Source organism: Hydra viridissima, unplaced genomic scaffold (assembly GCF_058129835.1).
Source record: "Hydra viridissima isolate aposymbiotic clone 2 unplaced genomic scaffold, HvirCarnegie_v1 scaffold_1, whole genome shotgun sequence".
Classification (NCBI taxonomy): domain Eukaryota; kingdom Metazoa; phylum Cnidaria; class Hydrozoa; order Anthoathecata; family Hydridae; genus Hydra; species Hydra viridissima.
This window is the reverse complement of record NW_028324300.1, coordinates 15,627,659-15,647,946: the sequence shown is the minus strand read 5'-3', so window position 1 is coordinate 15,647,946 and position 20,288 is coordinate 15,627,659. Positions and strand designations below refer to the sequence as shown.

Genomic DNA, 20,288 nt, shown 5'->3' with positions numbered 1-20,288 from the left:
GAGTATTTAACTGTTCTTGAAGCAAAACTTCATCTAGTTCCAGTTATTGTTTCTAAAAAAAGGTGTTTAAAAAAATATATTCTTGATATTCTATAATTTTAAAATTGTTTTAAGCAGAAAAATTAGCTTCTCGAAAAAAGAAAGCGATCAAAGCAAATATTGTTGATATACTGTCTTATACATGTATATATGCTCATACATGTACTCTAATCGTTTTGAGTTGTTTAAACAAATACTGCACCCTATCTTTTACCATTCAATTGTAATTACGCCGAAAAAGGTGCTAAAAAATAAAACTCCAAATCTCCAGTTTTTATCCATTTTTCTCAGGACACCAGCAGGCATTCTGTAACGACCAACGTCTGTTACAAAAAAAAAATAGAAAAAAAAAATTAAAACATACGAACAAAACCTTGTACACGGTGTTAGTGACACAGAACTATACATTGTACATGGAACTATACTTGTACACGGTGTTAGTGACACAGAACTATACATTGTACATGGAACTATACTTGTACACGGTGTTAGTGACACAGAACTATACATTGTACATGGAACTATTTATTGTACACGGTACAAGGTGTTTGTGACACAGAACTGAGATGAAAATGCCACGGCCTTCAAATGTTCTAAGTGAAAAAACTAAATATGAAATAAAAACTTTAAGGGAATACCCAAATTCAACTGGTGACCGAAGCCCCTGGTAATTCAACTTGCTCCAGAAATTATGCTGCTAAATACTTTGATTCAAAGGTATAACACGAGACTGGGAAAAAAGATAAGGATTTTATCAATTCAAGATACCAAAAACGGAAAAATCTAGACTGAAAACACGTTAATAGAAGTAGCCAATTTTTATCGTGACGATCAGTTTGCAAGACAAATGGTAGGAAAGAAAAGTCTACTTAAGTATTAGCATACACTATGCAAAAAGCGTCTTATTCTATGCAAACTTAAAGAGTTGCATATAGCATTCAAAATAAAGTTTTCAATAGAAAAAATTTGGTTTTTCCATGTATTGTAGTCTAAAACGTAAAAGGTATATTACAGCAGGGTCTTCTGGAATTTATTCAGTTTGTGTCTTTACCTTGCACCAGAACAAATGGTATTTACAAAGTAATTTTGTGTGAAGCTAATTACAGGCTTACATCATGCTCTTACATAGTCTAGTCCTGTGGGGGAACTATAATAGGTTTCCTGAGACACTAGTGAATTCACTTTACTATTACTGTATTACCATCTGACAGCAAATAATCTATTTACAATATCAACTTCACAACCGCGCGGTGCCACATTAAACCTTAATCACTTTAATTTTTTTTTTTTTATCAACAGTAAGTTGCTTCCCAGCAAGCACACAACGTTGAAATAATGTTGATCGACGTTATTTCAACGTTGTTTTAACGTTGTGTGCTTGCTGGGTTCGTATACTATATGAAAGGTTATATTGTTAAACTAAATAATCCCTTTTTTTTTTACGAATTGAGAATGTTTTGTAATATTTCTAAGAAAATATTTCTTTTGGGCTTCTTTATCTTAAATAGTTTTATCTTTATGGTTTGCGTCATCAACACGTCATCTTATTTGTTTGTTTGTTTTTTTTAATCTCAAACCAGTTAAATTTCCTCGAAAGTCTCGACTTCTTATTTTTAAAAAATGCGTAAAATGAACGTGGTTCACAGCTGAAATGAAACTTTATAAAAGGTTTTATTCGTATTCAGTGGTTTTAAATTCTTTTTTTTGAATTTTTTTTTTTTTTTAATTTAAATCCAAACAAACTAAACAGTTCAGTATTATTTATTTTATCCAGCATGTTTCATTATCACTGGAAGATATCTTGTTGTTTAAATTAATTTTATTGAAATTTATTGAACAGCAAAATTAATTTATATGAAATGTCACAGTAATTAATGACGCAAAGGAACTAATTAACATACTATGTAAATAATTATTTGACGCTGACATTTATGTTAAGACGTTGAAATTTTAGTTAGAGATAAAAACGGTTATGTTAAACGGAAACGTCATGCTTTACATTCGAGGTCAATGAAAAAATTCATAAATTTTAGCAACGCTTTTAATTTTTTTCGTGAAGTGCATGAGAGTTCGCGTAAATGCGTACGTAACAAGTTTTATAACTGTACACCCTTTTCATGATTAATCCGTTTTTCTCAACCGTACTCTTTGTCGATTTAAATTTCACGATGTATGCTATTTTTATACAAGTTCATTTGCACACAAAATTATAAATTTAGTTTGTTGATATACTTGTACCTTTTTAACATTGATTCGATTATTCTTGACATTTACCGTAAATGGTAAAATAAAAATGTCATAATATTTCACAAGGAAAATATGACGTGATAGTTGCAGCAATCAACTCTCAAATGGAGAATATTGAACGGGATAAAGGGTGATTAGTTGTAAGGTTACATGAAAAAAGAATCCATAAAAAGTATTAACAGCATTTTCTCATGGTTTTCATAAAGTTACAAAAGCAAAATAAAATTACAACAAAAATACGTAACTTAAAAATACAAAACTTGAAAATACAAAAACTTGAATTACTTTTCCTAATTGTTTTATAACTTTGAGTTGTATTTCTGAGATAAAAACCATACTTTAAATATACATACATACATACATACATACATACATACATACATACATACATACATACATACATACATACATACATACATACATACATACATACATACATACATACATACATACATACATACATACATACATACATACATACATACATACATACATACATACATACATACATACATATATTTGTGTGTGTGTATCAGGAAAAAAGATCGGTCGAGAAAAAGCTGTTTAAGTTTTTAACTTTTCAAAAATATGTAATTGAATCAAAGACATTTTGTAATATAATACATTTCAAATTATATTAATATATATTTTTTTAGGTTCTACTTATATAGTTTATAAAATTTACATAAATTATTATAAATTAATTTTTAATTTTAAAAAATAATATTTTTTGATTCTACGAAGTATTTTACACGAAATTTTTTCCTCTCTATATTGAAATATCTTTCAATTTTGAACCAATTTGTAAAATTTAAATCTTCGTTTAAAAAATCTGAGCAAAAATTTCCTTGGTACAAAGCGTATCTTTTAAACAGATTAGCTGATAAATTACTGGGTTTAAAGAAAAAACAATGGTCAACTAAATGCTGGTTCCATTCCTTTAGTTTTTTAACATCTTCATAGAATCCAGGAGGGGCGTTCCGAACCTTCATCCAAAAAGTTCTGTTAAAATAGTTGTATATTGCAGCGTCAAGCTTGTTCCAGTTTAAAATTTTATCCTTAATTCTTTTTACATCATTAGTGTTTTTGTCTTTAACTTTCCTTGCATTATGAATGTAGAATACAACATCCTCCAAATTCCAATTCATCTCATTTTTTAGCAGCACTAAAGATTCTTCCATATACTCCATGATCATTACAAGATTAAAGTCTCGTTTAAGAGAATCTATCATACTTTCAATATATTCAGAGGTCTCATTCCACACATCAAAACCAAGGTCAAACGCGTTTGGATTTTTAGCGAGAGAATAAGTACCCGCTCCATCAGTGAGGTCGGAAGATCGAAGAAACTCTGTTAAAAAATTGTCTGTATTTTGAAAGAACCCGTCAAGTAACAACGTTTCATTGCTTATGTTGTAAAACTTTCTAAAGTTTAAGTATTGTGCTGTGGAATCGAATTGTGAGTACGGTTCTCTGATAATAGTCACTACTTTAGTATTAGGACCAGTCATAATATTTAACATATTCTCTTTATGAAATACAGCATGGTTGAATAGAATATTGTAAGTCTCGTTTTCATTGTGCAGATATAAAAACGATTTGTTAAATTTATGCGGATAGCAAAATCGATGGTCGCAACGTGGAAGAGCGACGTTCAGCTTGTGCGCTTTAGCGTATCTCTGCATAATGTTTGTCACTGTAGAAGATCCTGTTTTATGCGTTTTGAGAAAAATTACGTTTTGAATAGGTCGGAGAGTGTTGCTCCTTAAAAGTAAAAATGGCTTTTTTTTTTTACCTATTAAGATGCTAAAAGCTATCAATAGTTGGTAAAACTGTTTTTTGTTTATCTGTAAATGTCAATACAAATTAGTAGCTAGTATATTTAATCTATAAGCATTAGTATTAGTATTAAAAAATTATTAGAGTATACAAGGTATGACTATTTGATGAATGCTGTTTTAGATTAATTTTTTACAAGAGCTACCTCTCTTCATTCTGAATCACTTTGTTATTCATCCTTTTCATATTTTCTTGAACCCCTACATAGAATGACGCGTTTCTGAATTATGAAAAAAATAAAATAAAAAAAATAGTTATTGCATGTAGCCATTTTTTCACATTTTTTTAGAAAATAAGAAATTTTATTATTGGGTTGAGAACCCTTCACTCTATTGAAAATTTCTTTGTGTCAAAAATGAAATTCTAAAGTTAAATAACAATGAATGTTTAAAATAATTTTAATAATTTTCTAAAACAGTGATGTTTTGCTGTTATAAACATCGCTAGTATAAAAATGATATCCTATAATTGATTTAATAACAAGATGGCGAATTTAGAAATTCTGAAAAAAATATATTAATGAAGATATTGATTATAAAGTAGAAGTTGCACATAAAATCAGTAGAAACCTCTTAAACAAACATCTTTAGATAAAAAAAAATCGTCTTATGAAAGATATTTATATGAAGATCTTTTATCTAAAGAATCTTTCTATAATCTTTTATCTAAAGAATCTTTCTATAGCCTCTACAAAACCTCCGCTGAAGTTGAACGCTTAACTTTTTTTTTCCATCAAGAAAATTTGATTGCGACGAATTCAAAAAAAGAACGAAGCACTTTTACATTTAATATGTAAACAAAACTGTCCATAGTTAAGTGAAATAAAAAAAAGTCAAATAAATAAAAATACCCTATGATAATTGAACGGCTGCATTCGTAGTTGAAGTAAATCAAAGTAGTCACACTCCAAAGCGCCAAAACAATTAGAAATTTCCTAAAGTTTAAAAAAAGTTACAAACCTAAAAAAAAGTTAAAAAACCTAAAGATATTTCAGTGGCTTCCTTAACAAGCTATCTTCAATGCGTTATAAACCATGTTAAATATATAATTATTTATTTTATCATCTAGCAATATTAAATATATTCAGCGCAAAGTATAAACTTTCTACACGTTTACAAAACAATAGTATATGTTACGCTAATTAAAGCTCTTACCACAAACGAGATTCTAAAATCAACACGACCCACTCGAAGAGAATTTTTATAAGTCGCTGAGAGGACAATATTTTATCTTTAAACTTCATTACAAAAGTTTTTAACAGGTTTCAAACTTATGGGAAACTTCTTATGCTTTTTCACGTAGTTTTTATATTTTGCTAAAATAATGTAAACGCGAAGCATATTACAGATTACATAAGGGATAATGCCCGTAATTACTTTATAATTTTCAAATGGATTTATTGCAAAAAAGGCAGTGATAAACTTAGAGAGCTGGTCAATGATGTCATTTATACAACAGTTCCGTAATCAATTTTTCGTAATCATTTAGGTGTAAATAAATAAAAGTAAGTAAAAGTAATCGACCGCAAAAATATAATTAACATTAATTGAATTGAATGATGAAACGACTGAAAATAAAATCAACAATCCTTATAAAAAATGTTTTAAGATAGTTATAAAAAATGTTCGACCTTTTTTAAAAGTATTTTTTTCTATGGTTTGAAGTTATAATAAAATGAAGTCTATGATAAAATAATAAACTTTTCCTGCTTCAAACCTACCATTTTATAACCGATTTTATTTTCTACTCGATTCTAAACAATTAACTAATGTGAAAAAAAAGATGTAAAACGAGGCTCGCTATTGTAATGCTTTTTTTTTTTCATGTAAAAATTTCTTTTACAGATAAGTTTTTAAATGCAGTTTGAAATAAAATAGAAAATCTTTGGTATTTCGGTTCTTTTAATAATTGCGGGACTTCTTCGTTATAAAAAGTTATGTCACTAGTTATTAGGTTACCCAGCAAACATCGAGTCTAAAAAAGATGTCTTTTAGAAGTATAAAAAGCGTCTAATACGTCTAAAAGACATATTTAAGACGTCTTTTTTAGACTAAATGTTTGCTGGGTAATAGGGAACTGCCCTATTTTTATGACGAGTAAAAATTACTTTTAAAGAAACGTAACCTAATAAAAATTAGGTTGTGTTTCTATAAAAATACCGAAATCATCGTAAACTATTAAAAAAGATTAAGATGCATGAATTATTGAATCAAATTTTTTGACAAATAATTTGTTACTTTAAGGATAAAAATTAGGTTACGTTTCTTTAAAAGTAATTTTTACTCGTCATGAAAAAATGTTCATGAAACTGCTCATCTTGAACGATGTTTTTTTAAACTGCCCCTTTGATGATTATCAGTTATATATTGCTATTTATGACTATATTTACAGTATTAATTTTAGTCAAAAATACCGTTGTTTAATATTTTTATCCAGGTATTATTTATGAAGCGTATAAATGGGTAGTAACTTTATTTTCTGAGATATTAGAAATAATTTATTATATTTTTTTAATTTTAAACCTAAAATTAAGTTGCGATTAGTCGTTTGATGCTTAATGAAGTAAATATCTTGATAGAGCTGACAGATCTAGGTCTAAAGCAATTACACCTAAACGAGTTCAGCCAATTAAGGTATCTGGTTAATCAAGACAATTGACACTAGTAATTAATGAAAAAGTAGTCGAAAGATGTATAAAAACTACTACGCCATGCTTTTAAACAAAATGGTGACTAACTGAACTAATATTTTCTTAAACACAAAGGATTGTGGGTATTTTAAAATGAGAATGTGAGTCTGCTACAAAGCTATTAAAATATTAAGCTATCTATATTAGGGTAGGAAGAAAGAAGAAATTCCTGTTTATCATCTTTATTATGGAAAGAATTCATAAAGTCAGACAGAAGTCTCACCCCGTTTAGAGCGCTTGTAAACTACATGCAAATTTCTTCATAAAGTTTACAAGGGGAAGTCTAAAGAGTCTAGTACAGGAAAAAAAAGCATCAAAAAGAAGAATGGAAGGTTAACCATGGTCCTCATTTTATACAAGGATTAGCATTTTGAAAATATTTCTGAAATTTATCAAGGTTTACTCCCTGATACTATGTGTACCTTTCTATGGACTCCATGGTCCAATTATTACTATTCCAGTTTACTTTAAACCACCTGATTTTTAGGTGTTTTGGAGCTGATGTTTTGCTACTGTGGTATTGCTCATAGAAAAGATTGTAGCTTACAACGCATGCATTTTACAAGCAAGTTGAAGAATCGTCGATTGGTAACTACAATTAAACCTGATAGTTAAAAAACAGAATACAGAAAACAAACTGCATTAACCTAATAATTTAAATGTGCACAAATCGTAGGAAATCTAAAATTTTAAACACTTTTTACAAATACCTTCTAAGCGAGAAAATTTGGAAGAAATTACCCATAATGCAATGAGAAGTTTTTTTTTTTAATTACTCGTAGTTCGATAAAACTTCGATACAAAAATTCATTTTTTTATCCTTTGATTAATTTATTTGATCGAGGAGAAAAAAAGTTAATTCTTGTGTTTTATTTATTTACTTCGTCTCTTATAATTTTAAAAAGTAAAAAACCATTGCGTGTCCACGGAGTCACCATTACCACCATCACTAGATGTTTCTAAAATAAATTATATGCAAATATTTATAAGACATTTATGTTCAGTTGAAAACAATTTTCAAACTTTTACAAATAAATATGCCTCATCAGTAACTGAGCAACCACAGTTTATTCTGCTAAGTTATGATTTCTGCTTCCATCAAAGAAGAATGACCCAAATGATATTATGGTATGATTTTTTTTGTTCCAAGATTGCTAATACTGATCCAAATGTGTAAGGATGCGTATTCACTTAGCGTAGTTGCAAGTCTCTTCTTGAGCTTTCAGCAACATTGAACTAAGGTTCAAACTAATTCTTGATTTTTTTCAGAATATTCTTTAAACGTTTTTTTACTTGGATTTTTTGTTACATTTCGCTCAATTCTTTTTATTTCTTTTGGCAGTTCAAGAAATTCTGAAACTGAAAAGACGTCTTTTTATTCGTTTTTTTAAACTTCTTAAAAAAATTTTTTTTTTTTGATGTTGATCATTCGTGCTGCTGAACCTGCACAAATAACTTTTTTTAAAAAGTGGTTGTTTCCAAATATAAAAAATACTGAAGATTATCTTTTTATTTTTTTCCAAAATTTAGAAAGTTTCTACGCACTTCATTACAGTCATGGCCTAACCTATTAAAAAGCAATGGGGATACTATGTAAAACAAAAAACAACAAAACAAAAACAAAAAAACAACAATAGTTTTAGTAAATTCTAGCAGCATTAACTACGCCATCAAAGTTGATACTTCGGAAGATCAAATATTGGTTTAAAGCATCAGTGTTTTATAGTTTAAAGGATTCTTGAGGATACTTAAGCTGAGTGTAAATGCGGTGGGGTTTTAAAAATTCGTGGGGGACTGAAGAACTTTACGCATAATAATACATAAAATGAAACTATGATGGTTTTTTTATGGATTTGTAAGTCCATCTACAACATATTTTGATGGTTGATATGCAATTAAAACACAACACAGAAGCACACAACCATTTTAATATTTTGTATTGTGTTTAACAAAGTAACAAAGTATTGTATTTACCAAAGTAACAATTCGCTTTGTACCAGTTTTAAATTTCAAAGTAGCAACTTTAAAATTTAATACTAGTAAAAAGCGAACCAAATTTTTCAAAGCGAATTTTTCGATGAACTTTTTGAAGTTGTGAATTTGACGGTAGACGATTTCACATTTTTATGTGATTTAAAAAAGCCTCAGATTTGAGGAAACCTTAGAATCGAGGAAATTAAACTTCAATTTTCTGATGATCAAAAGATCGTCTTCAAAATTGAATGCGATGTTCATCGTTCATTTTTTTATGTTGCTGATGGCGTTACAAAGTTTACTTGGCTTAGCTTTAGAAAAATGTTTAAAAATAAAATCAATCCGAAGTCAAAAATCTAAAAAAATCTCAACGACACAAAACTGCTAAAAACATAACGGTACATAAAGCTCAAACACCACGCTTAAATATATTTTGCACGAAACAAACTGCAAACCCTGCAATTTTAAACTCAACAAACGAATTTTTTGTGTTTTCATTACTTTGATTGCAGTACTCAAATCCATAAACCGTGAAAATGTGCGCTTCGTCCAAATATTAGGCATAAATCAACTTATTTCAGTGAGTAAAATCCATACGCATGTAGGCAATCGGTTTACGATTAGAAAACTATGATGCGACATAAAAATATTATTTTCGTTGTTTTGTATGTTTCCTCTTTATGTGACGCAACTCGCAATTGGTTTGTTTCAACCGGAAATTTCAAAGATTACGAAGACAACAACAAAAAGCTGGAGCGAAACAACAAAAGCGTACACCACTATCATAAAAAAATTGAAGAAAATGAAATGTTCAACACTAATAAAACTGATTGGCTGTTTAAAGGATATAATTTAAACCACAAGGTTAAGCTTGATGAAAAGCCGGCTGCCGGCAGCATCTTATACAACCATTTGTCAACTCGTAAAGTGTGCCACCAAAGTGATCGCAGTTTAAGCAGCCATTTAATGGAAAAACATTCTAAAAAAGTGAAACAAAAGGTTTTACTTATCTCAATAGACGGTTTTCGTTGGGATTATCGCAGTAAAGTACGCACACCAAATTTAAACAAAATTGTCAAAGAAGGCGTTTCTACAGAATTTGTGTTTAATGTGTTCCCAACAGTAAGATTGCCGAATCAACTAAGTCTAGTGACCGGATTATATCCAGAACATCACGGAATGATTAGTGAAACGATGCGAGATTCAAAATCTGGTCTGATCTTTAATGGAGACTCTGATCCAGGGTGGTGGAACAATTCCACTCCGATTTGGATAACCAACCAAAGACAAGGGCATCAGAGTGGAGTATCGTTTTGGCCAGGATATCGGGTAAAGTACGGCGGAATGCAACCGTCATATCTCCCAGAAGAGAAGTATTCTCGTGTCGATGAAAATGCGGGTGCAGTTGTAAATATAAAGAGTCCCAAAATAATGCCAGTTGAAGAGCGTATAAAGCAAGCTGTTGATTGGCTAAAAAACAACGACGTCACATTCGTTGCTTTGCATATAGAAACGGTAGATAAAGTTGCACACATAGTCTCTCCAGATTCTGATAAGACAAATATAAAGAGAAAGAAGCTGATTGAGAAGGCTATTACATCTGTAGATAGGAATATAGGCCTTGTACAAAAATTACTGACCAAGAATAATTTGCAATCAATTGTAAACGTTATCGTAGTGGGTAAGAGTTCTTTTATAGTTTTTTTTCTTTTCATCAAAAAAAGCTGAGATTGAATTTGTGTTGAGTTGTGTTTAGAGGTGAGAGTTAAGAGAAATATTCCTTAAGAATTTTTACTTCTTGCACCACAAACAGCCATCTTATATAAAAATTTACCTCCATTAGTCTTTTTTAAAAACTCTTCTTTAAAAAAAAAAACAATTAGTTTTTAAACAAAATCTTTGTATCAAATACAGCCTCGAAGTCATTTAAACAGTCTTGAAATCATGAAACTTGGCTATTTTCGCTTATGTAAAACATTTCAATCGTTGCTTTGAATACTCCAAATAATTTCAAAATAATAAAGTTTGGCGGCCGAACTGCTCGGATTTCGGTAAAAATTTTATGACCGAATGTTCGGGTTCAGCAAAAAAAAAAAAAAAAAAAAAAAAAAAATCGGCGCATCTCTGTCACATCAAACACACCACGTAGTTGCAATAATCATTGTGAAAAACCTTAAAACTCTTTCATAAAGTAATTTACGCATATAATGAAATATGAAACAGCAAGAGGATACAGGAGATAAAAAATATGCCACGCGACTTAGACGATGACCATGTCATAGCTTTAATGTATTGATTTCTCAACCACACTTAGGCTCACTAAAAGTACAGCCTTGTTTCCAGAGCGTAGCAAATATCGACATCTAAAGCGAATGACTATGATATGCTCTTAAGCACTTATCCTCGAACTTAAAGTCTATTTTCGTATTATTACATCCTAGGAGTGAGTTTGCATAAACTGTTCTCAATTTTTAGGTGATCATGGTTCCGTCAACGCCAACTATACTCAAATGATTGTACTTGATAAATACTTAAACGTGAAAGAATACATCAAACATGTCGATGGAATGACAAGCGTTTTCTTAACTACAAAACCGAGTAAAAAAAAACCGGTGTACGAGATACTGAGCAAACAGAGTAAAAGGGGAAACTTTCAGGTCTATTTGAAAGAAGATATACCGGAATACTTCCACATTAAGAACAGTAACAGAGTAGGCGATATTCTTATGTTACCAAAGCCAGGGTGGACAGTTTTTACAAATGAAAATATGCCATCTTATTACAAAGGAAGATGGAGACGAGGTGAGCGTGGTTATAGTAATATTGAGGCCACGATGAACCCGGCATTTTTAGCACGCGGGCCTTCTTTTCGAGTCGGTTATAAACAATGGTGCGTTAAAACAATCGATCTTTACTCTTTAATGTGCCACATATTAAATATAAGGCCAGAACCTCATGATGGCTGCTTTGAACGAGTTAAACCATTCTTAAAGGAATTCAGAGGCAAAAATTACAGACAAATAAATGAGAGAGATGACCCAATAATTTGCTAGTTATTACATTAGAAGGAACTTTTCCGATTAAAATAGCGTGCACATGTTACCGTAGAGTTGGCTACAACAAAGTCAGTTTTACTAACATTTAGCACCGCTTTTAGTAATGCTTGGAAATTTTTCCAACATTAGTTTTCCTCTTCTCTGAAATTGTTCGCAATCTCCGATGTGGCATCCAGTCATACAATTTCACAGTGACCTAAAAAAAGAGATGACCTGAAAAATAAAGATGACAGAAAACAAGAAGAGAGATAAGAAAACTATTATGAACACGAAAAAAAAAAAGGAAAAAAAAGAAAAAAAAAAGAAAGAAAATAAAAACAGTACTTAAAAATATTGTAACATCATCTTGCTGATCCGCAGTTTTCAAAAGAGCTGAGATTTCTTCGTTTTTAACTAGAGGCAACATGCAAGCCACAAAATCGCTCGAATAAGGAGGACCAATCATCTCGAGTACCTGCAGGAAACACATTAATCGAATATCAATCCTTCTTAAGAGTCCACTCCACTTTTATTTAATATCAGTGAAAGAAAAGATGAACATCAAAGAGTTTATGGATTTTATTAAACATTTTTTTCAATTACTTTATAAAAAATTTCAGTGAATGAAATTTTTTTAAGTAAGTTTTTAATTAACAAGAAATAATACTTAATTTATATGGGAGAGGATAACTCCAGTAATAATATAATTTTGCACAGATTAAAACTAATGATTGATCGATAATTATAAATATTTTTCCTCTCATTAATCGTACATTTCATTCATTAAGATTACTTAATGAACGAAATGTACGAAACAAAAGCTTTTATTAGGGAACATTCGACAATAAAAATAACAGAGCTCAAAAAATCAAATGCTTAAAAAATACCTCAGCAACAAAATGTCGAAGAAGAGAGACATCTGTTACTTGTTTATTCATACAATCTTTCATGTATGTCACCACAGGAATAATATAACCACGGCTCAAAATGTGTACCATACGATCCACTAATGTTTTTTTAAATTCCAGCTAACGAAAATTTCAACAAAATAAATGTTCATTACTATTGTTAAATTCATTATATTAAAAAACTGTTAAAAAATTGTTGAAAAAAATTTAAATCATTAAAAAAAAAAAGTTGAAAAAAAAAATAAATTTTTAACAACAATAATAGTACCTCCACAAGGGTATCGAGTTTTGGATAATTCTTCTCAAAAAGAAGCTGCAAAAGGTTCATAATGAGCTCGTGCTGTAACGGATGATTGTTGCTCATCTAAACAATAGATTTTAAGAATTCCACAATAAGATTGGGTCACAATAATCTACCAAAACAATTTAGGTGCAATCTACAAACCTCATCTAGAAGAATGATTTGCATTGGGGTAGCTTCAGTAATAACTTTTTCGTAGTATTTTTCTGACATACAAAATTCTATCCATTTTAACAAACCAATCGAAACTACAGGGTATCTATATTATATAAATTAAAAAAATTAAATTAATTTAAGTTAAATTGCTACCACAATCAAAAGTTGGTAACCCTCTTTGACCACATTATGATCAAAAAGTTTTACCAACGTCAGGTTAGTACGATTCCGGATACATACATTGCATTACATACATATATTCATAAATACACATATGTATCTAATTAAAGAGTCCGGAATTGTTCTAATCTTTAGCTGGTAGCCCTGTCGTCAAAACTTTACCTAATACATTGGAAAAGAGTAGTGATATCAAAAGAAGACTGCGTTATTGTGACTCCGATGTTGTTTGTGCAGATAGAGTGAACACGCTCGATTGCTAGTAAGGTGGGCTTTAACTCGTCTTGATACAACAAATCCCGTGAACCCTTTCATTAAAAAAAAAAAGGTTAAGCTAGGTTTTATTGGAAGTAATACACAACTAACATACTAAACTTATAAAAACATACAAACATCCATGAATTAATCTTCAAAAAAGTGTACACACATCTATACTCATACGTACCTCATTCCAGACTTCATAAACGGACACTGCATAGGCCAGCAAAAAAAGGTATTTTGGTTTATTCTCGGCAGACATACTTGATTCAGGAGTAAATATGGCATATATTAGCATTTCTACAAAATTATATAATTTCAATTTATTTCATTTTCAAAATGAAAACCAAACAAATGTGAGTGAATGACCTTTCCAACCCTTTTTACATAATTTTATTAACTGTATAAAAAATTTATCAACAGCAACAATTACCTATGAAAATGCAGGGGAAAAAAAGAAACAACTGATGATTACCTATGAGTGCTGGAATTTGCAGAAATCTAACAGGAGGCGGTTCTGACCCACTATATGCTTTGTACAGCTGAAAAATACATTTTTTTTTTTGTGTAAACTAATAACAAGAATAACGCGAACACAAGCATCGCACAACATTTAAAATTGCACATTTAAAATCGCACAAAAGTTAAAATTTTTAAAGTACCACAGTGACGTCACCAGGGTTTAAAGCTTTTCTCCCCATCAGCGACAGCAGCGAGTAGAAGAGTCGCGGATACTTTCCGCATCCCAAGAAAATTAAAACAAGGTGCCATATGTTATTACCACTAAATAGAAATATCATATAATTAACATAAATATATGCTAGAAAAAATATGAAAAAAAAAATGTTATATTGTAGAAAGACAATTTATTCATTAACATATTTAAAGCTTTTTTTTTATATATGTTTTATAATATGCAGTTTTTGTCTTTTTTCTGCACTCTGCTCTCAACATAACTAAATGGTGAACTTTTGTTTCATTTGTATTCTGTCACCTGTTTCTTGCGCCATCTTCGAGATTTTGTATTAGTCTCTTAACCCAAACACGTTGCTGTTCTGTCTCAAGACTTTCCTCTAGTTTGTGCAATAAGCATTGCGTATAAATATACAGTTGGTTACTATGACAGCAAACCTTCTAAAACGAAATGGATACTTTACTTATATATGTATGTAAAAAAAAAAATACAATTTACATTTTAAGTTTCTCTAAAATTTTATTAGAAACTCTAGATATTGGGTATCCGTGATGAAATCTGCCCAAGTTCAAATTAAAATATCTTCATAGCAACATGTTCAATTTACTTCGATTTTTTTACCATAAATACCTCAGTGAACTAGATTTACTTTGTTGTGCAAAATGTAAACAAAGATTGGTCGCTGTAATATCTGGCAGTGAAATTTTAAATTACAAAAAGTCTGACAATTTAACTTAAAATATCAATTAGCTTCACATTCTGCAAGTGCAAAAGAATTAAACATTACAAAATCAACTGTAGGAGACATCAGATGCTTCAGACAGTCAAAAACTATCCAAAAAAGTTAGGAAGTGAAAAAATGCAGAACCAAAACACAGTCTGGACAGCAAGAAAGGTATTCAGCATTCAAGAAAATTGTACAAATTGCTGCTTCAAGAAAATCAATGCCTCATTATGGATTATTAAAAATTGAGTCAAAAAAGGATTTCGCACAAGTTCCCAGACAACAATTTTACTTTAAACTCAAAGGTAAAGATGTCAAAAACAAATTGAAATATGTTCACACTCAGAAATTTTGCTTCTAAACACCTCATCTGGCAATTTGAAGTTGTGGTATCGATTATCCTCCATTCTACACTCAGCAGACTCTGACATTTGGTATCTATATAAAAGTGTCTGAAAAAGAGATTGCTGCCTTTTATCAAGACTCATTACATATCTGCACCTTTCTGGCCTGATTTAGCATTAATTTATTACTCAAAGATAATTGAGTGGTAGGAACAAAACAAGGCAAATTTTTTTCCAAAATCAGCTAACATATCCCATTCTCCTGAAGAGTGCTCCATCAAGTCCTCCTGATCAATTTTGAAATGACACTAGTGGTATCACTTGAGGATATGACGAAAAAATGGGTTTATGCATCAAAAAAAGTACAAAAAGCATTTTTACAAGATGGCACATGATGGTGTTAAGAAAAAAATTACAGTTTTGATTTGAAAATCTTAAAAATCATTATAATTCTTTAAATCATTCATTTGAAACTGACCAAATTTCATTGTGGATACCCAATGAGTACTCTATTTCTCAAAATAAAATATCCTTCAAAATTAATTCTAGTGACAGCATGCATTCGCTTGAGGCTCAATAACATTACAAATAATTCACTAATTTTAAAAATTTAATGACACATTTTAGAAAATGTCACTCATTAAAGCATTAAATGAAGTATTACTTGAGTAAAAACAATTTTATTACAAATTTAGTAAATCTAATATTTCAAACCCAAAACTTGTATGTGTATGTGGATGTGATCTTTACATGAATCCACAGTTTTGATCTAATTCTCAACAAATTTTGCACACAGATCTAATTTTTCTTTGGGAAGATTTTAGGCCAAGTTTAGTTCTCCCCGGACTCCAAGTTCAGGTAGCTTATGGCTGGAACCAAGCTCCAGCCCTCCAACCATTCCTCCCCCCCCCCCCCCGTGAGGAGGTGATTACAGAGCTAATAACTTTAATAATTTTTACCAGTGAAAACCAAAAAATTGCAAATATCTGTTAGCAGATTTTTATGACAACTTTTGAGGGATATTTTTGGAATAACATACAGCATAAATGAACAAGAAAATTTGAAAAGACAGGTTTTTGTTTGGAGAGAATATTATTGTAATTTATCGATGTGTTTGTTGCAAAAAAGCTACATTAAAATAATGTAGCTTAGTTCCCAAAAACATGACTACATAGCTGCAACTGCATTAATACAATAAAGTTTTATACTTAATAGCTGGAAAACCTGCCACATTGCACTGGGTATTCCAGCTAGTTACGCATAATTTAGTATCATAAATTCTGCAATGTTTGTTAATAGTGATTCAATTTTTATTTATAGAAACTAATCAAAAATTATATATTACTACTTAATATTATTTTGTTGGGTCACCCATAGTAGATCCCATGATATACTTCCTTCATCAAGATTTTATTGATAAACTTAAAGATACCTGAAGATACCTCAAACCAAGCCATAGAATGTCAGACCATAACTCTCCACTACTATGTTTTACCATAGGGTTTAAATTTTTTAAAGTCAGAGATTCTTCCTTATTTCTCCAATCTGAAGCCAATGGCCATCAAATCTGAAGATATTGAACTTTAATGCATCTGACCATTGGACATTTTCTCTAAATGGATTCTGGCTAGTCAACATAGTCCAGTGCAAACTTTAACTGTTTTTTTCTGATTATTCTTGTTGATGTATGAAAGCATAAATTTTTCTTGAGTTATTTCCCATTTTTGTCTTGGAAGGTCAAATTTTTATAGTTTTGGAAGATCAAATATTAAATCACTTAAGATCACAAAATTTGTTTTCTTTTCTATCTGTTTACTCTTTACTTTATCTATCTTTAAAATTTTTTGACAATTAAAATGATGTAGGGTACTTAATAAGTAAATATACATTAATTTTAAATATCAAACTTTTCTAAATAAATTTTAGAGAAATGAATTTTTACAAAAACATAACTGTATGATTAACTTAGAACAACAAATGATGTAATTTTATCTAAGTTTCTATGCTGGAAGTTTACAGCAGACTTTTAAACTGTTAAAATATCCATTAAAAACTCCATTTAATGATTTGTTAAATTACACATGGTTTTAAAATCTATCAATTATTTGCAAAGCTGTTAAGACTAGTGAATGAATGCTGACAGTGAATGATTAATCATGATGAATACTGTATAACCTCAAAACAGAGTGAAAAAAACAACAAAAAATAATTTACAAAGATACTTAGGCACAAACCACAATATCATTTTTGGAAGCTCCTTGCTTAAAATAATTCAGTATAGAAGTGGTGAGTACTTTTGAAAACACTTCCAACTGAGTACAAGCAGATGACACAGAGCCGATTTCTGCTTGGTAACCAGAGTCTGCTATCAGCTGGGATTAAAAAAAAAAAATTAAATAGGAAAAAAAAATTTATAACAATAAAAGCAGCGAAAACAAAAGCTTTAAAGAAAGGTAAAAGATAGTGAAGATTTACTTTGATGGTGAAGATGAGCATCAAGCAGTCAGGGTGTTTATCTGCTAATTCATAAAACATTGATCTCCATGGTGAATAAGCAATCATTTCCTCAATCCAGCCAGGTGGCTGATATTAGATAAATAAAAAAATAACTATTAACTCATAATCATTAATTGCATATTTATATAGTAACAAATTGGAAACTAAAGTCAACAATGTCATAATAATACCTGCCCAGAGAAAATTGAATCAGCTTTCTTAGGATCAAAGTTCTTGACAATTAGATCTCTAAGATGTTTTTCAACCAATTCTTGAACTTCTTCAACGGATGCCCCTGATAAATCAAAACATTACATGCTTACATCATGTGTTAAGCAAACAATTTTTTTAGGAAAAAATTATTAACAAGGGAACACACCAGCAACAATGAGCCAATCAGCTAACAAATTAGCAACCTGAGCAGTCCCATGGTAATTCTCTGCCAGTAAATTAATAAAATCTTCACGGTAACCTCCCGCATCGAGAAACCTTTGAATAAGTAAATTGTGATAAGTTCATGGCAAGGAGGTTTAATAAACAGGAGATGGCATCACGTGACTTTTGTGAAGCCAGTTTTGAAATTTGGCCGCCATCTTGGTTAACCCAAAACAATTTCATGGCACTTAGGATTTTAATTCAAACTTTGTTAAACCAAATCAAAAAATTACAATTATTGCAACTAAATGATTGAAAAATTGATCAATTTAATTTTGGCAACTAATACTATCATGTAAAGAATTTTTTGCTAACTGAAAGTATTCTTCAGTTCATTCCAATATCATTCGGAATACTAAAATAGACATGTAGATAATGTATTTCAGATAGTATGAAAGATTTTTGTGAAAATAAAACTAAAAGTTTGTGAGTTTAAACAAATATATATTTACATGTATATAAATGCATATATAAATGTTATAATAGTGATATGTATACATATGCATTTACATATATATACATACACACATATTTATATATTCATTAAGTTATAACTTGAATACATGTAGAAAAAATGAACAATATGCATTGATTAACTTGAAAACAAAAGGTGCATTGATATTTCCCTCAAAAGATGCTCTTGACATTTGCATTTTGTGTAAAAAATTGTTCAAAATCAACGTAGAACATTACAGCAATGATTCATTATCCTTGTTAAATGTAAGGTGCCATGCAATTTTACAGTCAATATTGAAAATATATTTGTATGTAAACATTTTTTCTTCATTAACTAATCATATGATAGAGTGTAGCCCAATGGAAAATCATCTTTTTTGTTAATAAAAGCTATTGCTGAAAAGTACTTGCAAATCAGGTACTGGGATGCTGAGAAATATTTTTCGGCTTGGCTGAAAGGAAGAAAGAAAATAGTGAGTAGACAGCAGCACACTGATTTTGTTATTTTTACAGGTCAGTGAAATCACTTAAAAAGAAATTAATTTAAACTTGACAATGTGCATCTTTAATTAGCCATTTGACTTTGGTAAAAAAAACAACAACGCACAAACACTTGTTTTTATTTCCACAAGAAACGTTTATACTGTGTAAAACATGGTGTCTGCTAATTTTGTGTTGACATACAATTATCTGAATGTCTATTTCAGTATTCCATATATTTTAGAATGAGCTAAACCAGATAATGATTAGCAAACAATTCATTGTAGTATAATATAACCTGGAAAGTATAACTGGCGAATTATCAATTTGTTTCAATATTTTGATTTGACATCAGCTATGTTTTCTCCGTAGTTCCGCACTAAATATAAAAATGTTTTGGGTCAACCAAGATGGCGGCTGATTTTCAAAACTTGCTTTAGTGCATTTTATATAAACATATATACCGTGCCATCTCATCTGTGTATCAAATCTCCTTTGTTCATGCATACATTAGGTAGACAAAAGCTCTTTATTAAACTATTAGTCAAAATTACTGAAGAGGGATTAATAATTAAACTTGAGAGTTCAGGGAAACATACTTTTTTACACAAGAGGAAACACCAGGTTCCATTATGAAATCTTTACTGCTCATCTCTTCTTTGCATTCATTTACTATTGCATGATTGTCTTGGTATTCAAAATCATCACTAGGTTGCTAATAAAAAAAACATCACTAGGTAGCTTGCTTACATAAATAGATGATAAATGTAAAATGATACAATACAAAAAAGTTAAATTTTTTTTACCATGGGCTCCTCAGACCACTCCTCTTGATCCAGCTCTTCATTAGGAGCAGAATAACTTTCATCACTGCTATCTCTACCAGGATATCCAGGGTAATCATCATCATTATTGTAGTTAGCTACTCCATAGTCTTCATAACTCATTGTACATTTTAATTACATAATCATAACTCATTGTACATCTTGATTACATAATCATAACTCACTTTACATTTTAATCACATAATTATAAG

General features: G+C 30.2%; 3 protein-coding genes across 4 annotated transcripts; 1 reads left to right on the top strand and 2 right to left on the bottom strand.

The window, feature by feature from the left end:
* Positions 1-2,452: 2,452 nt before the first annotated feature.
* Positions 2,453-5,478, bottom strand: LOC145187763 (galactose-3-O-sulfotransferase 3-like). Of its 2 annotated transcripts, XM_090077035.1 has the most exons (4): positions 5,280-5,478; positions 4,976-5,059; positions 4,271-4,345; positions 2,453-4,050 (listed from the first exon to the last, which is right to left on the bottom strand). In XM_090077035.1, exons 1-4 carry the CDS (start codon positions 5,366-5,368, stop codon positions 3,000-3,002), a joined length of 1,299 nt encoding a protein of 432 aa, XP_089933161.1. In that variant the 5' UTR covers positions 5,369-5,478; the 3' UTR covers positions 2,453-2,999. The 2 variants fall into 2 exon arrangements, with proteins under 2 accessions (XP_089933161.1, XP_089933162.1); XM_090077036.1 differs by lacking the exon at positions 4,271-4,345.
* A 3,876-nt stretch (positions 5,479-9,354) lies between these two features.
* On the top strand, positions 9,355-12,162 carry LOC145187439 (ectonucleotide pyrophosphatase/phosphodiesterase family member 5-like). Its single transcript, XM_080063836.2, has 2 exons — positions 9,355-10,469; positions 11,264-12,162. Exons 1-2 carry the CDS (start codon positions 9,419-9,421, stop codon positions 11,839-11,841), a joined length of 1,629 nt encoding a protein of 542 aa, XP_079919962.2. The 5' UTR covers positions 9,355-9,418; the 3' UTR covers positions 11,842-12,162.
* LOC145187438 (negative elongation factor D-like) lies at positions 11,810-20,288 on the bottom strand. Its single transcript, XM_080063835.2, has 16 exons — positions 20,059-20,288; positions 19,852-19,967; positions 18,261-18,370; positions 18,073-18,176; positions 17,861-17,968; positions 17,620-17,757; positions 14,618-14,757; positions 14,286-14,406; positions 14,099-14,165; positions 13,811-13,923; positions 13,531-13,673; positions 13,177-13,291; positions 13,000-13,095; positions 12,711-12,851; positions 12,169-12,298; positions 11,810-12,040 (listed from the first exon to the last, which is right to left on the bottom strand). The coding sequence occupies exons 1-16, from the start codon at positions 20,197-20,199 to the stop codon at positions 12,021-12,023; spliced, it is 1,803 nt and encodes a 600-aa protein (XP_079919961.2). The 5' UTR covers positions 20,200-20,288; the 3' UTR covers positions 11,810-12,020.